The following is a 22,533-nucleotide window of genomic DNA, read 5'->3' as shown; positions in this document are numbered from 1 at the left end:
ATTACTTGTCAAATAACAAATTTCAATATTATGTTTCAAATAATATAAAATTTTTTTTAGGAACTTGTGACAATATCTGACAATTTATTATTAATAAAATGAAGTAAAGTGTAGTAAAAGTATTTAAATGCAATTCAAAATTTTAATCAATGCCTACAGAGCAATTATAAATCTGGGAAAATATATAACACCTACATTTTTAAGAACATTTCATTAAACCTTCCTTTTATTTTTATATTGAAAACCTTGCCAAATTAGTAATAACTCTTTACTTCGCGATACACTTGTATCACCTTTTATAAAATATCGGAAAATAATAGTTTTCATCTGAAAACACTACAATGCAGTCCTAACTTCATTTCTTAGTAGAAGATATTAATTCGGATATTTAAAGTGGTACGAAAAAATTGTAAAATCTTATTATATTTGTAGATAATTACTGCTTATATGATTTAAATTACATGTTAAGTAAAGAATTGTTTTGTATTTCTAGCTGCATTCATATCGTTTGCTATAAGATTAAATTTCAATAAATATAAAATCTAGAAGGAAATTTTCCCAGGGAGTTCTGGATTTTCTATCACACCTTTGAAATACTTCAATTCTAAAAAATCTCTAATATTGTTCGGGCATGGCACTTGTCTACCAGCAAATTCAATACTCGACATTGGATGAAGAAATTGTTCTGGAAAATCCCTATGATTTAAAAACCATGCATCTTTAACCATAGAACCGTTTCTTGCATAATATGGAAGTATGTTCACATTCAAATGATTTGTCTTTGAATACTGCACTTTAAAAAATTCTCCCTCTGTTGCCTTTATCCAGACAAAACCATGATTATCAACAATGGGTTTATTCATGGCTTTAATTAACCATGGTGATCGTTCGAGATCATCACGATTTACTCCTATTTGTACTTCATGATCCCATGGTAAAATATCACCGTTTCTCATAGCACCAAGTAAAGATCCTCCCTCTAACCAAAATCTGATACCAACTTCTTCTAAGTTATCAAACACGTGATGAGCAACTTTTCTTAAACCTGAGAGGCAACAAGGTGGTGTATATCGTTTTTGATAAATATATGATGGTACACCATTTATAACTGAACCAAAACATCTACTACTTTCCCTCGAACAACCATACCATTCTATGGAATTAGAATCTCTTATAACCTTCTTAATTCCCAAATTTTCAAACATTAATCGTTCGCGATTTAGGTGCAACTGTTGTACCTTCCATTGAGATTGTTGATTTCTAAACAATGACTTCCCTTCATCGAATTGATAATTTGTCAGTATATGAATCTGGTAACACGTAATATATCAAATAAATTGAGCCTTGCTTACTCCAAAATACATGTATGGAGTGTTTCCAAATAATATATAAAAGCGGGCTGGAGGCAATTCCTCATAGAAAAATAAGAAAAATAAAAATTTTTATTTTTCTTATTTTTTCAAAAGGAACCTTCACCCCGTTTTTACATATTATTCGGGGACACCCTGTATTGTATACAAGAAGTCCTCAACTTACAATATTAAGTCGTTCTGAAGTTCATTGCATAAGTAAAATTGTATGAATACCAGAGTACAGTTGAATTTTATTCAAATAATAAAATCCATATAACTCGAGGACTTATTGTACATATATAATAAAGTATATGTTATTATATACTTTCTATAAACTATCAGCAATCAAACATAACAAACACAATGTAAAGACAAAAAAAACGAATAAAAATGTTAATATTATCTAACATAATTTAGATTCAAATTTTATTTAAATTAATAAAAATGTTAATTTACGTTTTAGTAAAAAATATATCCATCTTATCATCCATTGACCATATAACTGACAAAAAATATAATTGAAACATTTGCATTTAAAAAATATTTTAAAAAGTAACTCATTCTTCATGATGTATATAAACAACAAAAAAAGATAGGAATGTGTAATGAATTAAAAAATAAAATTGAACATAAATTACAAACCTTTGCACCTATTGCAGTTGTCTGAATATATAATGCATCCGTGAATGGTAAGAGAAAAGGATCAGTTAATTTCCTTAATAGTTTTGTCTCCAGCATTGTAGCATGCTTTCCATTCACGCCATCGCATTCAGTGCCCTTAACTTGTGAAAACTTGAGACTCCATTCTCTTATTTTTAAATCTATGCCAATACAATTCAAAGTTATTCTTCCTACTGGTACAATTACAATGCCTAATTTTGCTACATGTGACACAGTCTCCTACAATAAATTAATTTTGTATGAACATTTGTGCACATATCGATAATTTCTTTTAGATTACAGTTTAATAAAATTAACAAGTTTCTTACTTGTATGACATCTTTAGTAGAGAGTCGACTAGCATCAGGTAAAAATAAAACATACTTTGTACGCACATAAAAAAGTGGATTTCTTTCATCGTATGAATTATTAAATTCTGGTTGTAAATTTATTAATTTAACATTTTGCATGCTTTCATTGGCAAAGTCCAGTCCCAAAGGAGGATATGGTAACTCATTGCATATTATTAAAATTGGTATAGTAGGAAAGAAATCTAACACAGACTCTACAGTGGAAGTCACATCGTTTTCAAAGGTTTCAAATTGTCGTATAACCACAGTTACCAAACGCGCTAATCGGCGATGAAATTTTTGCGGAGGATCAGGTGTTACCATGCTTGGTGTCAACAACCGCAATGTGTTTTGTGTTGCAAATAACCTCCATATTCTATGCCATAGAATGATATTACCTAATAGTGCAAGCACTAACAACGTTTTTACAAACTTAAAGCGCATAGTTATCGCGTAATTTTCAGTATCATCGTATGTCAAATTTTCTTTCACTTAATTTTCTTGTCATAGCACTTCTAAATAACGTTTGAATATTTGACAGGCCACGATACTTCGTACATGCTTCAATTTATTTTCACCCGGTGTTGCCAACTCACTTTGTACATACATGTATAGAGAGTTGGCTAGAACTGCTACTTGTGATACGAGCACTAGAGTGAAGTAAACCGCAGTTACTAACGTTAAATTGCTTCAGGTCGGTCGATTTCGCATTGCGTCCAAAGAAAATCAGAAAAATGTCGAAGAGGAATCCGGAGGACGAATATAGAAAAGGTTTTATTCATTTTATTTATTATCGTATCACTTGTATTAGGTGAAATAACATTTACTTTCTAATGTGTTAAAGCTGTATCGTGGTCTATTTTCAATTTCTTTTCTCTATTGATTTCGTATCTACAATCTTTAATGTGGATAAGGCGAATTTCGAATACATAATTTATAGAATCGAAGCAACACGGGACAATTGTAAGAGAAAATTGTACGTTCGAAGTGTATTTCACTACCTAAATCTCGTTTCTTACTTTTCATGTACCATTTTTGGGTGCACGCATCCTACAACCATGTGCCAAAGGATGTATCACATTAATAAAAACGGAATGAAAGTTAGCCTTATCTAATAAAATTATCAAGTAAATATGTATTGTATGCTGTATCATTCTAAATAACTATAGAACATGTATGTCGTTTATGAACTTATTTCTCTTCGTTTGTCTACTCAATTTATTTTAAATTTAATTCAGATGGCTAGAATTACAAGGATCTTGTACTAAGCATGCCGCTTATATATTTCCGGTTAAAGAAACAATGTTGTTTAACTTGATCTGAACTTTGCCAGTGTTTGACGTTGTCAGGGTCAAGTGTCTACAGAGCAGAGGACTCCAGGGGGGATGACAGAGGAAGAGATCGCTCTCCACTTAGATCGGATGACCGTTGCGAGACTACCAGCTACAATCAGACTGATGCAAAGAAGCAAAAGCTGGCATTTGCATTTGGGAAAAAAGGTGGAGCGGAACAAAAGAAGGGCATTCAAATAAAATTAGGTTCAACGTCGGTAAGTAAATAATATGCAAGTAAAGTTCTTCGTATGCATGTTGCATGTTAAAACAGTTCAAATATTTTTTTTCTAGAAACCTACTGTAAAACCAACACCAGTACAAAGGCCAACAGTGGCATCAGTATTTAACACTGACGAGGAAGATGAACCTGAAGAAATGCCAGCAGAAGCAAGAATGAGAATGCGAAACATTGGTCGAGAAACACCAACCTCTGCAGGTCCAAATTCATTTGGTAAAACAAAGCAAGGATTTTGTGACTCTAAAAAGATATTTGAAAAAACGCTCAAGAAAGCAATGGAAGAAGCAAATAAATGATTCCTTCCTTAATATACTATGCAATTATTGTTAATTGTATATTAATTTTACATGAAATGCAACAATTAATAGTGAGATTCTTGCTACAGTTATATGCAGAATATTTTTATCAATTTTATGCATCTTATTGGCAGAAACTAGATACAAAGTCTTATTTCTCATCTTTCACATTTCTCGTCCCGTTCTAAAATTCAATTGAACATTAGCTACTTGCTGGTAACAGCTAATATTATGTTTGCACTTCAAATGTATTGTTTTACCATGTAAATCGTAAACAAGTATACATATGTAATAAAATTATGCTACGTAATTTGTACTGTTCATTACCATCATGTTAATTCTGAATCAGGTAATAATTAATTAAAAAAGTTGATAAAAATGACTTCTTTAGATATAGGAAAGTAATGAAATAATTTATCTTGTAACATGTAGGCATATACAATACAAATAAAAGAAACCCCAAGTCGATTTTACTTTTTTATTTTTACTTAAAATTTACATGGTCATTACTTCCTGTTTTGCTGTCCTTGACGTAAATCCTATACCGAAGAACAAATACTGAATTAGTTCAATGAAGATTAACTGCTAAAAATGATTATTAACACTTCGAAAAATTAGAACAAAACCTTAATTTCTATATCAATATATTTCTAATAATTACCCTTGGGAAATTGCGGACTGGAGGAGTTCTAATGCGACGATTTGCTTTAGATCTATTACGGACCACTTTAGAGTGAATAGCACAAGAAACACAGTAATGTAACTTGGCATATAATTTTGGAAGCTGATATGCAGAATAAAAGCTTGCTTCTGTTATGTCCCTAACAGCAGCTGCTTCCACAATGTTACGAATAACAAACTTCTTGATCGCTTTATCTTTTGGCACACATCGTGCACAATTAGTACAACGAACAGGATTTACATGGCCACGACCATGTTTAGCACGTCCACCGTTTCTGCGCTTGCAGGTCTGAAAAATAAAAAAAAGCCAAGCGCGTCAAGTGTCTTGTTAAAACTTTGCAATTGAATATTTTTAGCGGTATTGCACATGGAGGTTAGGATCAGTAATTTAATGGCGTTTAATATTTTTTGGCAAAAATATGAATAACATATATGATATTCTATAGAAATTAAACATTATATTTGTATAATTTATAAATTCATGTTGAAAAAAGATATATTTTATATAAACACAATGACAACCACATGGTTCGCGACCATTCAACACTTGTATTTCATAAATGTGTCACAATTAATATTAAACATATTCTTCAAAACAGAAACTTCTTAATATTATATCAATAAAACTAACTATCATAAAACTATACTATGCACAATACGATAAACTAATGAAATTACGAACGATAAATAACCGTCAGTTACCATTTTGTATCGTTAGCTACAGAAGAAGGGTCAGGATCGGAACACGTTTAATGGTAATACTGGGTTTGCGAGTCAAATCAGTGTACTTCCGTTTATAAAAAATGTTAGTATTTAATTTTGAATTATTTAAACACATCATTCGTATGCTTTAATTGCATTTAAAGTAATTCAGTATAATATAAGACATTTGGATGTGGTTAAAATCTTGAATTATAAATTTAAAACTCTTCAATAATATTTTTTTATTATTAACACTACATTTTTAAATACATGTATATATATCTTTTATCAACAAAAAATTTATGTTACTTATTTATATTTATATATTATGTAATTAAGCTAAGGCATTTAAAATAAATATTGTGGGTTGCTGATAGTTGAAATGATTCGAATCTTCCGCCATTTTACAGATTCGAAGCATCAATCGAGTGTTGCTTCTGTATGTTACTTTGGGTCTTTGTCGTGATTCACGACTCGTGAATTCTAAATTGGTATATTGGGAGCTTATGTATTGAATTAGGTAGTTTTATATCGATCAAATAAAACAGAATTACAGTAATCGTGATTTTTTAGAATTCATTTATCTGTGTTTTAATTTTGCTTTGTACACTTTTACAATTAAGAAATTCCAAGTACTCCTTTAAAAAGGAAAGATCATGGCATTATTTTTTTGACCTATGTTTGTATATTCTTACAATTCAGTTTTGATTGCTCTAATTTGATATCTCGGTTTTTGAACATAATGGTGGAAGAAGTAGTTAACTCTACTAATAAACCGAAGGTATGTTAATTTTCTTGCAATATTAAATGCATAGAAATTTTTTTCAATCCCATTTTTGTACTTATTCAAAGCACTTTTGCATTTCTAAATACGAATTGATTTTATATTAAATATAAGCATCAAATATTGCAGAATAAAACTGCTCGACCTCGTCCAGTTTATCTGTGGAATGTGTTAGATGTACAAAAATGGTTAAGGAGGCACTGTAGTGATTATTACCAATTGTATCATGAAAAATTTTTATATGTAAGTATTTTGAGGGGAAAAATGCATATGTTCAATATTTGCTTCAAATACATTTTTGTATTTCTGACAGTAAATGTAAGATTAACATTATACATGTTTATTTAAGCATGACATCACAGGTAGAGTATTGTTAAGAATAAATGAAAATATTTTATTGAGACTCGGAATTGATAATGAGGAACACAGAATGGATATATGGCGGGAGATAATGAAATTGCATCTTAAGACTGATATGTTAGAAATTAAAGATATTGAACGACGTAATAATATGAATTTTGATTAGTACGATAAATTTGAGATCAAATATGGGCAATAATTTGAACAATGAAGCTTTATTTTTTATATTAATTTATACTAAGTGATATTTTATAACTTGTATTGTTAGTACTATACAATTAGCAATATGTAGAGAACTAAAATTATTGTATTAAATAAATAATTTTATACATATTTATAGGAAAGTATATTTAATATCCTAGTTATAGTTTGATTTCCAAAAGTATAAGTAAGAATGTATAGTTAAATATGAAAGACTAAAAGAAACATATTTTTGATGCCAAAAAGAAATAATAATAAGTAGAAAGTAATTAAAATTCGAATTGTTGTTATTTGTTCATAACTGGATCATTAAAATACTTAAAAATATGATTCTTTTTAAACTGTTGTAATTGTTTTATGTATTTTTTGCTATTTTTTTGTTTTCACTAGTGTAATATGTTGGATGGTTCTTGGTGTGAATGTGACAAGATGCGAGAGAAAGAGTGGTGTGGAATTGGATGACTCAGAAAGTGAATTTCAGAGAGTACAAGGGTGAGGTGATGCATGTCGAGGATGAGTGAAAAGAATGTAAGTAAATTAAGTTTGTTAATAAGTAATATTGTGTAGTAATAAGAAAAGAGACATGGAAAAGGAAAATGAGATGTAGGAGGTAATGTAATATACTTCATTTACGTATGTTGTTATTATGAGTTATTGATATATACTTTCCAATGCAGAAAATTTATAAAAACAATATATCAATTGTTTATTTAATAAGAAATAAAGTCTTTAATATTACAAATTTCTCACGTAACAATACAATATTTGAATACAAATTGACTTCTTGACCAGAAACATTTATTTATTACTTTAATGTTGTACATTTTGTCCTATCGATATTTATTTTCTATATTCGAATGATATTACATACATGTTATTTGTTATTTTTGTGGTATTTATGGATATTTGAAGAAGTAGATTTATACATTACAATCTACATTACCCTGTTCATTATAATTTTATAGAAGATGTGAATACACGAGCAATTGGAATACATTTGATAGTATACATATAATAGATCTTTCATTTGTTATGTAACATTTACCATTCTTTTATCATTATCATTTTATAACGAATTATATTTGTTGTAGCTACAATAATGATAATTTAGTTGCCCTATAATTTTTTTTACTGTATTATGAAACAGTTTTAAGATTATATCACATACATTGATAATGCTTTTTAATGTTTTTTCTAACTGCTAACTCGAAGGTGGAAAGTAATTCTGATATTAAAGATGTGTGAAGTATGCTGGAACATGTGAAAGTAATTTTTGAAAATTTGCATAACTGTTTAATTAATAACTAGGGGTGCATGAAATCCTAAAAATATCACCCGGAATTTCGAGAAGTGTTTATTTCTTGCTATTTTTATTCTAACCTCTATCTTGTCATAGCCTTGTGACATTTTTTCATTCACTTAGGTATTCGTCTCGATGATTCGTTTTCTCGTTAAATATAGGCGCAGGAAAGAAAATTGAATACATTATATAATACAAGCTTAAAATAGTATAATTTCTTTAAAAATTTTGCAAAGGAACATAATTACAATAATCCGTCGTATATAATTTTTGTATCCTATTCGTTATATCTTTCCTGCAATTAAATATTTCTACGTGTTTTATTATTATAGTCCATTGTCGAATTTTTGGTCATTTTACGTTAAGTATGAAGAGCGACTTAGATATAAATATTTTAAGTATTTTAATAAAAATTTCATGATATTCGTGATATTCACATATGTACAGGGCAAGTATATGTTATTAAAACAATAAGTACGAAGTAATTGTAAGTACAATTAATAATTATTAGTCGATACAAAAATTTTGTTTTTTTTTTGTCAGTGATGAGTATAAGCAAGAATCAAAATAAGTAGAATAAAATAATGACAAATTAATTTATTAATATTTCGTTAGCTATGGAAGAGATAATTGATGTATTTTTGTGTATCCACAATATGAGCCTTTCGTTACAAAAGTGGTGTAAAAATATAAAATTTTATATCGAGGGTCACCTATTTTTTCATAAAATCTCCGTTCAAATACATTCGATTACCTCACAGAGAGTGTAACAAATTACATACAACCTGCACCAGTGTCTTGGCTGAAATATTGTTGCAAGTTCACATTTTTAAAATTCGATAATCATGAAAGTGGCTGTAACTCCATTTGTAGTCACAAAAGACATTATTTTTCTTAATGTTTATACTTTTTAAACACTCGATCAATTTATTTATCTGCGATCGCCAAACGCATACAATAAGTAAATTAGCAGTCACCAAAACAGAGATAAATGGATTTACATCATTTTCATAACGAATGGCTTACATACACAAACGAATCACGGAGTTCACATTTTTAACATGCCATTTTCTTTTGCCACTGGCGCTATTTCATTCAATTGTTCGACTCATCTAATTTCTAGTTCTACAGGCACAATTCTTCCAAATCGGGATTTTGTGGTTGTCTCTCTGATGGAAAAACACATAATTCTTCGTTTTTGTTCGATGGCATCGAGCTATGATTCTCTTGGCTATCACGCGTATGATTGCCGATACCCTTTTTTCTTTGTACAGACGTTTGATGTTCATCGACGAACGAATTGTTTGATTTTCTTGTCGGTACGCCTCTTGAAAAAGATGACACGGTCGGATTACTGCCTAAAGTTGCGCGTTTCCACTCATATCTGTAAGGTTTTAAGGGTGGCTGTGAATGTATCACCTACATTGAAATTTCAATATCGAACATACCTAATGGAAGTGCGCGTGCTTTGCGTTTTATTCGTGTCTGTGTTATCGTTCGATGAATTCGTTGACCATTTAAGCAATTTGAAAGGATATCTTTGTTTGATCTCCATCTTGAATTTTTTCTGAAATATGCGTAATGGGATGTAGAAATGGGATCACGGTAATGTTAATTAATACGTACGTTATATATGCCATAGATGAATGGATTGTAGCAACTGTTCGACATGGCCAGCCAATGAAGAAAAAACCATATGTAATGGATATTTTCGTATCTGCAAATTGATTTCTATATGACATGTTGAGATATCGTGCAACGTGTTCTATATACATTAATATGATTAGCATTTTTAAGAACAATTTTCGTTACAATATTAGATCGTAGTGTATATTCGTCCCGTTTTTGTAGCGTTCCTACAATCTGTTCTACATTATTCAGAAATAAGTTTAACGAATTAAGTATGTGCCATTTTGCTCGATGGTCTTCTTCTATCTTTCTGGTAGCTGCATGATTTCTCTCTTGTAAAATTCCTGGGACTTATTAGTGAAGAACTGACCCAAGTGGTTTTTGTAAAACTTCGTGTTTGATGAATTTACGCTAAGAGTTCTACAAAAACCGAAACGTGTTAGATCCGGACTATACATGTTCGAAAAAAATCGTAGCGATCGTTACGACGAATATCCAGTATGAATATATTTATATTTTGCAAAATGTTAAATTTTCAATGTATTTCAACAAAATTTGTTACTTTATCGCAACGAAAAATTAGCCCAACTTAAATAAATAGTCAGTATGCGCGTAACGTGCGTTTATTTTCTATAACCAGGATTGTGGTGTAGTTTTCTGTAGCTCTTTGTAAATTACTCACAGGGTTATTTTTGGAAACAGATATTGGAAAATGCTGTACATTTGTTGAGGCAGCCAGCAAATTGCGAAAAGGGTCACGATAATAATCAACATTTTGATGACCTGAAAATGCGATAAACAACTTGTTTATTTAATAAAAAATGAAAACTGGCTAAATGATAGTAATTTAGTAAATATTTTAAGGAATGATTCTACGGGTTAAAATTAGGCGAAGGTAAAAAATGATGAAAATGCGTTTGAGGTTTAACATATCAGGAAAGTATTGTAATTAAGAAAAAAAATGGCATTTTGCATAAATTAAATTTAATCTCGTAACATTGTTAGTGTTATTGGTTTGGTATCTCTCGAGAACTTATTCGATTCAGTTTTTGAAATTTGGTATTCAAACAGCTAAGCCCCTGTGTCAGTTTCATTTATTTGTGTTGTTTCTCACATTTTATGGACAAAAATCCGAGGGGCCCTAAAGTGTACAGTATGACGTTACAGTTACTTTCACTCTAACTTTTGCGTTTGGAGATTTCAAACGAATGCAAATGTTCCAAATTTTCGTACCCTCATTTTATTCCTCAGCAGATTTGCATCTCGAGAATCTTCCGCGTTTCCAGGTGCTTTGTTGCCCCATAGTTTCAATACCACTCTTGCATAGACGTAGGATATAATTGAAAGCGGTATTAGATATTGCAAAACTATCAATGCTCCTGTGTAAAGTGTCATCAAAGGCCTGGAGATATTTATGTCCCGGCAGTACGGTTTCAATTTCTCTACATCTTCTAAAAAATAAGAGAGATTCATTAAGCACAAATGCTGGCTAATAATTACGCGACTACCCTGCGTGCAAGTTTAAATTCATTTTCAATTGAATAAACAATCTATAATCCAGTGTTTGTCAACATTAGGTACACAGTGTCAAAGTAAATTTTAAAAATAAACTAAGATGATAGCATAAATTATAATAGTTGGTATGTTTATCGAATAGAAGATGAAGCGCCCTTTAAAACGAATTTTGTTTCAAGTCGATCGCGTAATTAGTTCCGGAGATATAAAGCTTCGAAGCATTTCATTGCGCTTCATTCATGAACGTAGAACACTCGTCGAAATTCTTAGAAATACTACGACCCTCTTTACTCGTAGGAAATGCGTACGCACGCGTAGTAAGTAGTAAATAGTGTGCGTCGTTGACTACTGCGCAGGTCACGTGTTTGGGGTAGGTCAGCACGATGCACGTGCGAGAGAGAGGTCCGACGCGTTAGACGGAGACGGTGATAGTGGAATTCGAAAAATTATGCTTTTCTTTACACGACGATATCTCGAAAATGGAAAGTCGGATCGACGAAAATCAAAAACCATTTCAAAGAGGAAGCTTTGCTGCTTCTAACAGCGACACAGTTATTAATAAAACACAATCGACTTTGGAATTACACGAGTGTAAAGTTTGAGTGCTTTTAACACGGCTGTTTTATCATCGTATTATTGTTGAGAATAATTCTTAAAAGAAAAAAAGAATACGGCGAATATTAAAAAGTTAAATTCAACTTTTAGATATCTGGTAAACTTACCAGATTCATGATCTTTTATCATAATGACACGATGTGCAATTGCCGTTGGCACTGCCAAGCTTCCCGCGAGTACCCAAATTCCGACGATGATTTTTTTGGCCGTTAATTTGCTTGGCTTTGCTCTATTTGGAACAGTAATGTGCTTGAATAAGAGGAAAAAAATGATTATTAAGTTCGATGGTGAATTCTTCAAAAGAAGAATCGATACCCATTAAATGACAATTTCAAGATATAGTACATCTATATAATCTTCGTGAAAAATTGTTAATATCGGGGCTGCATTACTCTTGTCGCGAATAAACGATATGTTACATATTTCATATGATTGTAATTTTTCGCAGTAAATATTTAAAGAGGTAACACAGCTGAGTCATAATAAAGATTGACATTAATTAATGGTTAAATCGACCGGACGAAAGTAATGAAAAAGGGGAGTAAAAACAGTAATGCCGGTGTTGTGTTGATCAATAATAAATAGTAATGGATAATAACCATACCATGTTAAGCCGACGATGACTAAACAATAAATGGAATCATTAATCAACGTACCTGAGGGGTTTCAATATTGCACGATGTCGATCAATTGCGATTGCCGTCAGTGTAAAAATTGAAACGTTGATAGAGAGAGTTTGCACGAATGTACAAAAGGGGCACATAAAGTAGGGTAGATTCCATCTTTGTAGCAGGGCTGCTTGAAACTTGGAAAGAAACGACGTTATACAATTATGTTAATATGTAATATCTTTAATTATTACGATAAATTCAAAATTAAATAGAAAATTTAATAACATCTTTACTATCGATCAAATATCAATTTTAGCTGTTTTTCTTTCATTATTTTATTTAATTGATCGAATTGTAAGCACTGTTTATTTAAATTAAGTGATTCCTTATTGCTTAAAAGTTCGTAGTGAATAATTTTTTTTAAATAAATATACCTATGCTCAAGTGAATCTCTTACCTGAAATGGAATCACGAACAAAGCTATGACGATGTCCGCTAATGCTAGGTTCCCTATAAAAATGTTTGTGACACTCTGCATATGTCTAGTTGTTGCGATTATCCACATGATAAGAAAGTTTCCCAATATCGCTAAAATAGATATACTCCCGTATAGCATAATGAAAATGGCGAGATTAAGAGGTGTTACTTTGAAACCGTGCTCTGAAACATCAATGGAACATTGATATTAAATTAAATAATCGTGCAAAGCAATTGGGAGAATGTCAATTTCGTTATTTTTTCATTTCATTGAAGTTTAGTCACAAATAATGTAATTCGTACCAGGTTCCTCTTCAAGGTCCTCCCAGTACTCTCCGTACTCTGTAATGTTAATAGTAGTAGTCTCCATCTGCAACAAGCCCAAAAGAATGACTATTTAAAATATCTATATTAGTATAATAATTAACACAAATTTCCTTGCAAAACCATTGCTTTTGATTAATGTTTATAAACAAAATTAATTATTGCAGATAGTAAAAAAGGCGGTAAAATGAGTTCGATCGTGGGACAATATAAGCGACGAGTGGATTAAAGTTGAGAAGGCAGAAAACGTCGAAGGCATGATTTATTCATTGAAATCGCGTTCGCTTCGTGTCAGCAAAGTTTAGTAATTTCGAAACTGAAATAATTACTTTTATTTAATTCGTTTACTTGTTTTAAAGTTAGTAATAATAATTGGAACATTGGAAAATATCATTAATTTTATATTGTTGAAAAACCTTAGTCTTTTGGCTTTTCGACTTATATCACTTTCATAATCACAAGCAAGTGGTGTGCAATGAAGAGAAATTGGCTAGTTGGTCTGACCAGTTATAGTATAATCTCCTTGCTATAAACTCGAGAAGACCTAGCTCAATAGAAAGTAGATTATACTATAAATAATCAGACTTCGTAGCGAATTTCTCATTTCTGGACCGTAATTACACCGTAAGAGAGTTTAGTGTGGATTAAATTATAACATAAATGACGGAACAAACGAGTAGGTAGTGCTTGATACAGAATAGAACAGAAGAGGAAAATCGATTTATTTTCTGTTGTGCTATTAAATTAAAACTGCAGAATACAGAGTGGAACAAGTAATTAGAACTACTTCGATTTAACACTAAACCTATTACGACCGGACAAATGACCATTTTTTAAATTTCGTTTAGAATTTCTAACATACAATGTTGTTTTAACGCCATTTAACATTGCAACTTTCCTTGTAGTATAAATTAATTTTTTAATATTCATTTCTATTCTTAGCGTTTGTTTTCTGAGAAAAATATGTAGTCTGTCTTGCCTACCATGATCGATCATCTAACCGGTTGAACGATTTATATTTTTTGATAAAAAGCCGAACAAAATTTGGTATTAAATTCTGGTTAAAAGTACAAAAACTTTAGATACGTGTAGTTCCGAAGCTATTAGAGTTTTATTAATAATTGAGCCACCGTTAGAAGTAGCAAATCTTCCTTTTTAAAAATGATTTTTGATTTATGTTGATCCGACTTTTCGTTTTGGAGATATCGTAATTTATATAAAGGGGTAATTTTTGTTCTGTTTCGTGACCGAGTGACCGACTGACTGACTGACGTAACTTTTACTATTTACGAGGTCAATGCCCTCGCGACGTAAACAATGAAAAGTAAACAAACCCTATTTCCGGAACTAATTAAGCTATCGACTTGTATAAACAATCATTTTAAAGGGCTTTTCATCCCCTATCCAACGAATATATCAACTATTATTATTTCTGCTGTCTTCTATGTTTAAATTAGAAATACGTTGCCTCGTAAAAGAGAAGAAGAAAACCTCAGTTTCAAAATGGCTTCAGTTTTAATTACAATGGAATTCCCCAAATAGTTTGCATCTTAAAACGTAACTCTGACTGTATTTGTGACACTTGGAATGCAATTAAAATTACTCTGCTTTTACAAATACCATAATGTAAAAGTTTCGTAAATATCTTTTTATTCTGCATAGATGTTAATTAATTTCAAACGTTTATTGTTTACTTCTCTTTACAAACAGGATTGACAAATAGATTCCATTCAGCTATCGTTATATAAATAACTGTGATTAAAGTAAAAATACATCAGTAACTGTTCAGTGGCTGCTATTGTCATGTTCATTTTAATTTTACGATACATTGACGTATATGTTTCCAATTTAAGGGCGATCCATTTATATTGCTTTAATTGAAACCCGATCGAGGGATGCCAACACGAGATACTGCACATTTACGTTTAATAATTACTTCTATCGACGCGGTGCTGTAATTATGCAAAAATTACGAAACCATTTTTTACGTATATCTATAGTTATGCTTCGCAATGTATTACGTTGTGTAAAGAAATTTTTCAACTTTTTAGTCTCGATAATTTTTCGAGACTGGCTTGGAGAGCGCAGATATAATAGAAAATTAATGTGAGTTTTTTCTTCCCGCATAAAAAATGAGAAATTCTGGTATAAACTGAAGCAATTTGTCAGCTTTCCTTACAAAGGGATATGAACGGCAAAATGTTTATTTTATAAAGATTTTCCACGATAATATCGGTGAAGAGTCTGAGGGAGCCGAGACAAGTTGTAATTTTTCTCTAAGCGAATATACGAGAAATTCATACAGCGAAATGAAATTTAAATGCTTACAACTAGAGAATTTATGCACAGTAGTTTTCTACATCAAAATAAACATGCTGCATATCGTATAGTTGATAAAATGCCTTGAATAAAAGTGAAGTTTGAACGAGAATAATGAACTTGCAGAATTTGATTTGTAATTCACAATTTCTAGTCGTTTAGAGTTTAGTAAATGCAATTGATAGTTATTATTTTGCTTTGTAAAAATTATCTTAAGGTCCAAGTACATTACAATGTGCAACAGGTCTATAGATGTTAAGGAAAAATTCGTTTATGTTTTCGTTTAAGGGACGATCACGAAGAATGCAAGGTAAATGTAAGAAAGTTATGTCGATCGCAACATAATCGTCGCATTGGTCCGCAATGGTATGAGTGTAGAGTGTATCACGGTCACCAGAGATGCTTTGACAATACCTTGTTACTGCCATACCTCCTGTGCACAATATGCACTTTGTGCTTGATAACGTGATTATGCCATTTGGGCAACGTAACACGAACGTGCAAGGGCCACTTTAATATGTGCGACGTCTTGTCTAAACGGACCACGTAGAAGAAAAGAGATTGGGAGACTCAGACGTAAATAAGATCACATAGATCGCCTGAAGAAGTTTTTTTTAAACAGATTCCACGCGCAGAAATGAAAGCGAGAAAATTTGATACATTTGAAAATAATACTGGTAAAACGTTCTTTATTTTACTGAAAAATACCATCAAAAACTGACATCCAAACTAACGAGATCGGTAGTTTTTTCCTCACTTTCTTTTCAATTTTACGCGTATTCCTTTCGTAGAGTTTTCTGCCACGGACAACCCTATTTTTGCGTTTAGCTTTTCATAAATTCTTGAATTTTAGTAGGTTAATGGAAACGTGGTACCTGTTTCAAATATACAGGGTGTTCGGCCATTCCTGGGAAAAATTTTAATGGGAGATTCTAGAGGCCAAAATAAGACGAAAATCAAAGATACTAATTCGTTGATTGAGGCTTCGTTAAAAAGTTATTAAAAAATTTCAAATCATTCTGAAAAAATTATTTTCGGTTGTGGGGGTCAATTACAATCATTTTTGGTTATGTCATATACCCCCGAAATCCTAACCACTTTCGAGAAAAAAATTCCAGTAGGTACTGAAATTTTTAGACGAAATTAAAAAATTTCAAAACACACTAAAAAAATTATATTTAGTTGAAGGGGTCAATTACAAGTATTTTTGGTGAATACACATACCCTTGAAATCCTACCCACTTTCAGGAAAAAAATTCGAGTAGGTACTGAAAGTTTTAGACGATATTAAAAAATTTCAAATCACGCTAAAAAAATTATATTTAGTTACATGGGTCAATTACAAGTATTTTTGGTGAATAGACATATCCCTAAAATCCTACCCGCTTTCGAGAAAAAAATTCATTACCGAAAATACAATGTCTGACCATGAATGAATGATTTCCCTAATATTTCATGCGTATGTTTAAAAAATCATAACTCCCGAACGGATTGGAGGATTTTAATGTTTCAAAAGGCAAACAACGCGTATTAATGGAGCACTAGAGCCCCCGAAAAATGGGTCAAAAAAATACACTGGATGTAAGGTCTACTCTTACTTTGACGTTAATAACTTTTTAATGAAGCCTCAGTCAACAAATTCGATAGGTAAAACGAGTCAAAGTATATATTTAAATATCTCTGCTTTCGTTTACGAGTTTTTGATATTGGTGAATTTTTTAACTGTTCGTTTAATCAGTGTATGCGTTTTGGAAAAAATTAATGACCAAATCAACGTTATTCCATAATTTATTTCTAATTCGATTGCGACATGTTAAAATCTGCATACGTAACGAGAGGCAATCGAGTGGAAAAAACGAGGAAAATGTTACGTGTATCGATCGATTATTCTTATCACATGTTTCGTAATTTGTGTAAATAAACAGCATAGAAATTTTATTGATTTGATTTTCACCTTTAATCGAGCATTAACTAGACGCAGTCGATCTTCGAATCTTAGAAAGTTCTTGTTGCTTCTCTCAGAAAACATTCAATTGCGCGGTTTCGAGTAAATGGAAAATTTGAGTTTACGGGTATCTGTTATTCGTAAATATTTATCAATCCACATAACAATGCACGAAGGTTATTCAGTGCACGTGGAGTGACGCGAAACCTCACGCGTCGAATTTCCAGTTTTGCACGTTCCGCTTTTATTCCGATGAGAAAATTTTTATTCAATTTACACATACAACCGAAAGTGTACTGTAATTGATCGTTGAATCCGAAGTATGAACATTCCGATTTATCAATATTCACTGGAATTTATTCTCCAGCGTCTAATAATGATTTAGATTTCGTACTTCGCAGTTTAACTTTAGCAATTTACGAATATCTATCGCTATCACGTAATTATGCATAATTTTACTATTTCAGTCGCTATATCATCGTTTCCTAAACTCAGTGGCGTAGCTAGAGCTAGTGCAAATTCGCCCCTCCTCAAAATACGATACAATAGAGCATCGATTATTGCACGAGAGTTTCGATCATTGTATAGCGTCGACAAATGGAGGCAATAGTCACTAACAAGGAGGGTTCGAGAGCTACCGATTTAATTGAAGACTGGTACACTGGTAGCTTTCGAAACAATTTTTACGAAAGTATACTACGTTATGTAGGTAACGTGCAACGCGATGTTAGCATTATTGCAACCGAAAAAGGTAGTATAATGAAAAACATTCAGGTGTGCAGTTTTTACGACGCGTCTTTTTATGGTGGACATTAGGGACATTTGCATCAACCATATTACGATTCCCAGACTTACGAAATTACTTGATTGATTCAACATTGTATACACATTTTTAACGTTCCATTGTCTGCGAAACGGTGTCACGTATATAAAAAAGAAACCAACGAAAAATTAAATAGGCATCGATTTATCTGCGCCTTTTTACAAACGAATGTAGCGTTTTCCAAACACGTTCCCTTGCGATACAATAGTGCAATAATCGACACGACCGTGGAAAAATAAGTTTGATCCGATTGAAAAGATTTAAATCGTATAAGTCGCATAGCCTATGGAGTTGTCAGATTACATATGTATTCTTTGTGCTTCGGGATATTTTTAAAGGCGGGAGTTGCAAAGATTAACAAACCTGTAAAACGAACTTGATGAACTAGTTTCCTACAGTTCAAAGAGCGCCCCCTTAATAATCCTTAATCCTCCCTTTCGTTTTTTATTTGTGTGCCAAAGCATTTTACGGAATAAAAATGGCAGTTCGGAAGTGGTATTAAAAAATCTCGATTATCAAAATAATGAGGCTTTGCCCGAAAGCTTAACTCTATTGCAATCTGATACGTATACCTATTAACTTCACTAAAAAAATAATTATATATTGTTCGTTCTGAATACAATTGCTAAATAATTGAACTGATTAATTTCGCGAAGAGTTTAGAGTCTCGAAGAGAACTTCCTTCCAGCCTTCTGTCGTCAGTGCTCATGTTCTCTTACCCAGATCTACCGTTTCTAATTATTTTCTTTACGAAGATACGGCTTACTCGCATTAATTATGTTCTTCGAACGCAGTTTGTTTAATTTAAACGTCGTTCCATCGTTGCAACGGACAAAGGTTTATTTCTCCGTAAATTTAATTTCCGAGTAACTATTTCTCTCACTCTTTTCATCTTGAAATTAAATTTAAATTCCACTAAAAATTGTTGGGCTTTATTCGCGGTTTGTAAGTTTCTCAGAGATCTATATACATCATAATTTTAATAAATAATCTGCAACTTACTATTACCTTGCTTATTATAATTTGTAAACTATTAAGAACGGGGTGCTCTTTCGTTCTTAAAAGTTGTAATAAAATCTTGCACATTCATATTTCACGTTGTTTACAAATATTTCGTTTAGGGTAGAAACCAGTCAATCAGTCGTGTTTCTGTTGTTTCGCAGTACCATGGTACTCGAGTTAAAACGTCTCTAACGAAGGCGCCTTTACTCAAACGGTGTTACGGTTTATTATAAATTTAGATGGTGTTAAACGTTCGTGGGCAACGAATTTAGATACCTATACAAAGTGACTTTATGCACACTGGTCGCGACATTCTGGAAACTCGGCAGTCAGTATTGTTGATCTTAAAATAGTCTCTCGAAGAAAAACTGGAATCATAACAATGGTAATTGCCCAGTCACTCGAGCAACAGTTATCGTAAATTATACATATAATGTTATTTCATTAGCACAGTGAGTGTTCGCGTATCGACGTCTTGGTGTCTATACGATCATAATCCAGAGACCACAAGCACGTAATCTACATACGCTTTAGTCGTTTCATACCGAGTGGTGTTTAGATTCAAAATTACTAGCTCTCTCAGGGTATTTAAATGACCCAATCTTAACTCGAAATACGTTTTCTCTTCCTAGTTCTCTACTGACCTGAATCTATATTATTCCAGAAACTAGACCCGGGATTTCTTCTTTACAGTTCGTATTTTCTCTAAAAGCACAGCATTTACCTTCCGAGATGAATATTTCTGGCCCCGCGGTCGCTCGAATAACAGGAATGCAAGAAGTGCGCGTGTTTTATCTATTCCATTCTATAACTTCTCATTGCCATTATAAATTGAACTGTCACTCACTTGTTGCAGGTTTCAATAACTCAAATATTACGCTTTTTTTACATTAAAATAAGAGTTCGTAACATTTGCAAACAAGTAACAGCGATGCATGTTCTTCGTACGCGTGGAAAAAGAATATTATTTTTACGTTTTGATTCTGTTTTCGTTTAAAAATACATTTCTTTCTAAAACTGCGTGTGAAAATAACGTGCACATTATCGTCGCGATACAAGTGCAAGCATGAGAGAAACATGTGCACGTATCGAGGCTCATGTCCTTAAGTGAACAAACCACATCAGTCCGTGACAATCTCGCGTTAGACACTTGAGCAGTTAGCAAAGGAAATTTGATTTACCCCATTGAGGTCGATAAGATAATTATATAAAACTTGCACTCCTAAGCACCGAGTACATAATCGTAAACACAGTACATATATATCAGAGCTTGCAAACGGGACAAACAACAAATTTTCGCTTTTCAGTCGAATATATTGAAACAGATTAAAGTTTTAAAAATATCATCAATTCCGTTCCTCTTTCACTTCGATAATAATTCCATTCTATTAAATAAAATTAGACGAAACAATGAAATTCCATTTTATTTCAAACGCATTCTGAAAATATACGCGTAAACAAAATAATTAGTCCAATTTTGAAATGTGCTGTCTTTTTGTCCTGCGGTGTGTAGCGGATCCCGGTTTAGTCACGTTTTATCGTACGATCGGTTTTTATATTTCGAAGAGCTCGGAACAAACGAACGGTCGGAAAAAGGTGGTAGAAATTTCAAATAACTATGTGCAAAGAATATTTTTCAACGAAGTCTGATGCTGTATGAGACCATTAATAAATGTAGGGCGAAACACGATCTTCTTGTTAACGTTTATAGCCCGGTGGGAAGAATATATAAGGTTGTTCCTAGAATTTATCATGCGCGACAATAATTTTACAACGAAAAAAAACACTCGATAAATTACATCAGTTAGTGTTTTCGTAATTTTAAAATATATTTTCCCTGTTTTTTTATTATTTTTAGATTTAAAAAAAATAATTTCCTCGTATTATTTGCTTATATGAAGTGAATGAAACAAACACACGAAAAAAGCTACTCACGGTGGACTTCTCTGGATGCTCCTTCACGGGCGAGTATTTTCGTACAACTGCAACTTACGGTTTGTGAGTCTGGCACGTTACGAGCCCGACATTGCTTGCACCGTCGGAAGAAAGAATTTCAATTACGATCAATTGTTCTTTCACGATTTTCACTATCAACAGCGACTACACTCTCGTTCCTGTTACATTATTACCCGTTCCCAAGATACTGCGTTCAATCTACGATGTAAAAACGTTCGGAGCCGATTCATCAAGCGACACGCGTTACTGCTTATTTATTTACGAGTCGATCGCGAATGAAAGAACAGAGGATCTCCGATCTTGTCGCTTATCCCGCGCGACGTCAGCGACGTAATCTCCGGGACGTGCAAAAATTTCGAATACTTTTATTACGAGTCGCGGCTCCGATTCGACGCGACGACTGAGTTTCACGAAACACTGACTCGCGCGGGGTCCCCATTTGAGCAACGTGGTTGCAACGCGACTAAGAAATTCCGTAATTTCGCCCAAAGTTTCGAAAAGTTCGCCGTCAGTGTGCTCCAATTACACACGCGCCGCGTTGGCGAACTTCGTCCGCAGAACACACGTGCTCGCCTTTATTAAAGATGTGTCAGGCGAACCTGTTCCACTCGATAGAAAAAATTCGTGACTCGATCGGTTGTACGCGACGATTGAACGTTGACGGCGGAACGATCAAAGGGCTGCGACGTCACATCGATCTCTCAAATCAAATCAAGTTTGTTCGACCTCTGAAGAATGAAATTCCATTCGTTTAATTTTCTACGCGAAAGCTCGGAGGTCCCCGGTTGTCATTTCTGTTTATTTCGTCGTTAGAATTTAGATGTACGGGATAAATTGGATTTTTCGTATCGTACGGACGAAATTCGGGGCGTTTCGCGTCATTTCGATCGATGGTCACGATCGATCGCGATCGAAGAGGAATTCGGTAGATGCGCGCTTTCCGAGCACTCGCGACGAAATGCCGTGGATTTTCAGGATGTCTACGGTGGGGCGTGAAACCTCAGCGGGCTTTTCCCCGTGGAAGGAGTCCGTCGTCGAACCTGCGCGCTCTGTGACCCT

At 32.8% G+C, this 22,533-nt stretch overlaps 5 protein-coding genes across 9 annotated transcripts; 2 read left to right on the top strand and 3 right to left on the bottom strand.

The window, feature by feature from the left end:
• Positions 1-202: 202 nt before the first annotated feature.
• Positions 203-2,917, bottom strand: LOC122395788 (fukutin-related protein). Its single transcript, XM_043393645.1, has 3 exons — positions 2,342-2,917; positions 1,995-2,252; positions 203-1,310 (listed from the first exon to the last, which is right to left on the bottom strand). The coding sequence occupies exons 1-3, from the start codon at positions 2,804-2,806 to the stop codon at positions 543-545; spliced, it is 1,491 nt and encodes a 496-aa protein (XP_043249580.1). The 5' UTR covers positions 2,807-2,917; the 3' UTR covers positions 203-542.
• A 129-nt stretch (positions 2,918-3,046) lies between these two features.
• Positions 3,047-4,667, top strand: LOC122395543 (PEST proteolytic signal-containing nuclear protein-like). Of its 3 annotated transcripts, XM_043393194.1 has the most exons (4): positions 3,071-3,133; positions 3,532-3,536; positions 3,696-3,911; positions 3,988-4,667. In XM_043393194.1, the coding sequence occupies exons 1-4, from the start codon at positions 3,097-3,099 to the stop codon at positions 4,228-4,230; spliced, it is 501 nt and encodes a 166-aa protein (XP_043249129.1). In that variant the 5' UTR covers positions 3,071-3,096; the 3' UTR covers positions 4,231-4,667. The 3 variants fall into 3 exon arrangements, with proteins under 3 accessions (XP_043249131.1, XP_043249129.1, XP_043249130.1); XM_043393196.1 differs by lacking the exon at positions 3,532-3,536 and having other exon boundaries at positions 3,047-3,133; positions 3,712-3,911; positions 3,988-4,665; XM_043393195.1 differs by lacking the exons at positions 3,071-3,133; positions 3,532-3,536 and adding an exon at positions 3,432-3,462.
• A 29-nt stretch (positions 4,668-4,696) lies between these two features.
• On the bottom strand, positions 4,697-5,659 carry LOC122395542 (40S ribosomal protein S26). Its single transcript, XM_043393193.1, has 3 exons — positions 5,614-5,659; positions 4,892-5,200; positions 4,697-4,769 (listed from the first exon to the last, which is right to left on the bottom strand). Exons 1-3 carry the CDS (start codon positions 5,614-5,616, stop codon positions 4,737-4,739), a joined length of 345 nt encoding a protein of 114 aa, XP_043249128.1. The 5' UTR covers positions 5,617-5,659; the 3' UTR covers positions 4,697-4,736.
• Positions 5,660-6,082: 423 nt separating this feature from the next.
• Positions 6,083-6,965, top strand: LOC122395818 (protein aveugle). The gene is made up of 3 exons (XM_043393696.1): positions 6,083-6,394; positions 6,527-6,640; positions 6,747-6,965. The coding sequence occupies exons 1-3, from the start codon at positions 6,356-6,358 to the stop codon at positions 6,921-6,923; spliced, it is 330 nt and encodes a 109-aa protein (XP_043249631.1). The 5' UTR covers positions 6,083-6,355; the 3' UTR covers positions 6,924-6,965.
• Positions 6,966-7,791: 826 nt separating this feature from the next.
• Positions 7,792-22,417, bottom strand: LOC122395548 (RYamide receptor-like). 3 transcript variants are annotated; one of them, XM_043393206.1, is made up of 11 exons: positions 22,329-22,417; positions 21,454-21,672; positions 13,409-13,475; positions 13,086-13,288; positions 12,674-12,822; positions 12,125-12,246; positions 11,121-11,338; positions 10,570-10,670; positions 9,885-9,975; positions 9,707-9,825; positions 7,792-9,642 (listed from the first exon to the last, which is right to left on the bottom strand). In XM_043393206.1, the coding sequence occupies exons 3-11, from the start codon at positions 13,473-13,475 to the stop codon at positions 9,384-9,386; spliced, it is 1,329 nt and encodes a 442-aa protein (XP_043249141.1). In that variant the 5' UTR covers positions 21,454-21,672; positions 22,329-22,417; the 3' UTR covers positions 7,792-9,383. The 3 variants fall into 3 exon arrangements, with proteins under 3 accessions (XP_043249141.1, XP_043249140.1, XP_043249142.1); XM_043393205.1 differs by lacking the exon at positions 22,329-22,417 and having other exon boundaries at positions 21,454-21,736; XM_043393207.1 differs by lacking the exon at positions 22,329-22,417 and having other exon boundaries at positions 11,121-11,335; positions 21,454-21,736.
• Between the last annotated feature and the right edge of the window lie 116 nt (positions 22,418-22,533).

Source organism: Colletes gigas, unplaced genomic scaffold, assembly GCF_013123115.1.
Source record: "Colletes gigas isolate AHSC1104 unplaced genomic scaffold, ASM1312311v1 Colletes_gigas_Sc00006, whole genome shotgun sequence".
Lineage (NCBI taxonomy): Eukaryota > Metazoa > Arthropoda > Insecta > Hymenoptera > Colletidae > Colletes > Colletes gigas.
Note: the sequence above shows the minus strand (reverse complement) of the source record. Positions and strands in the feature narration are given on the sequence as shown.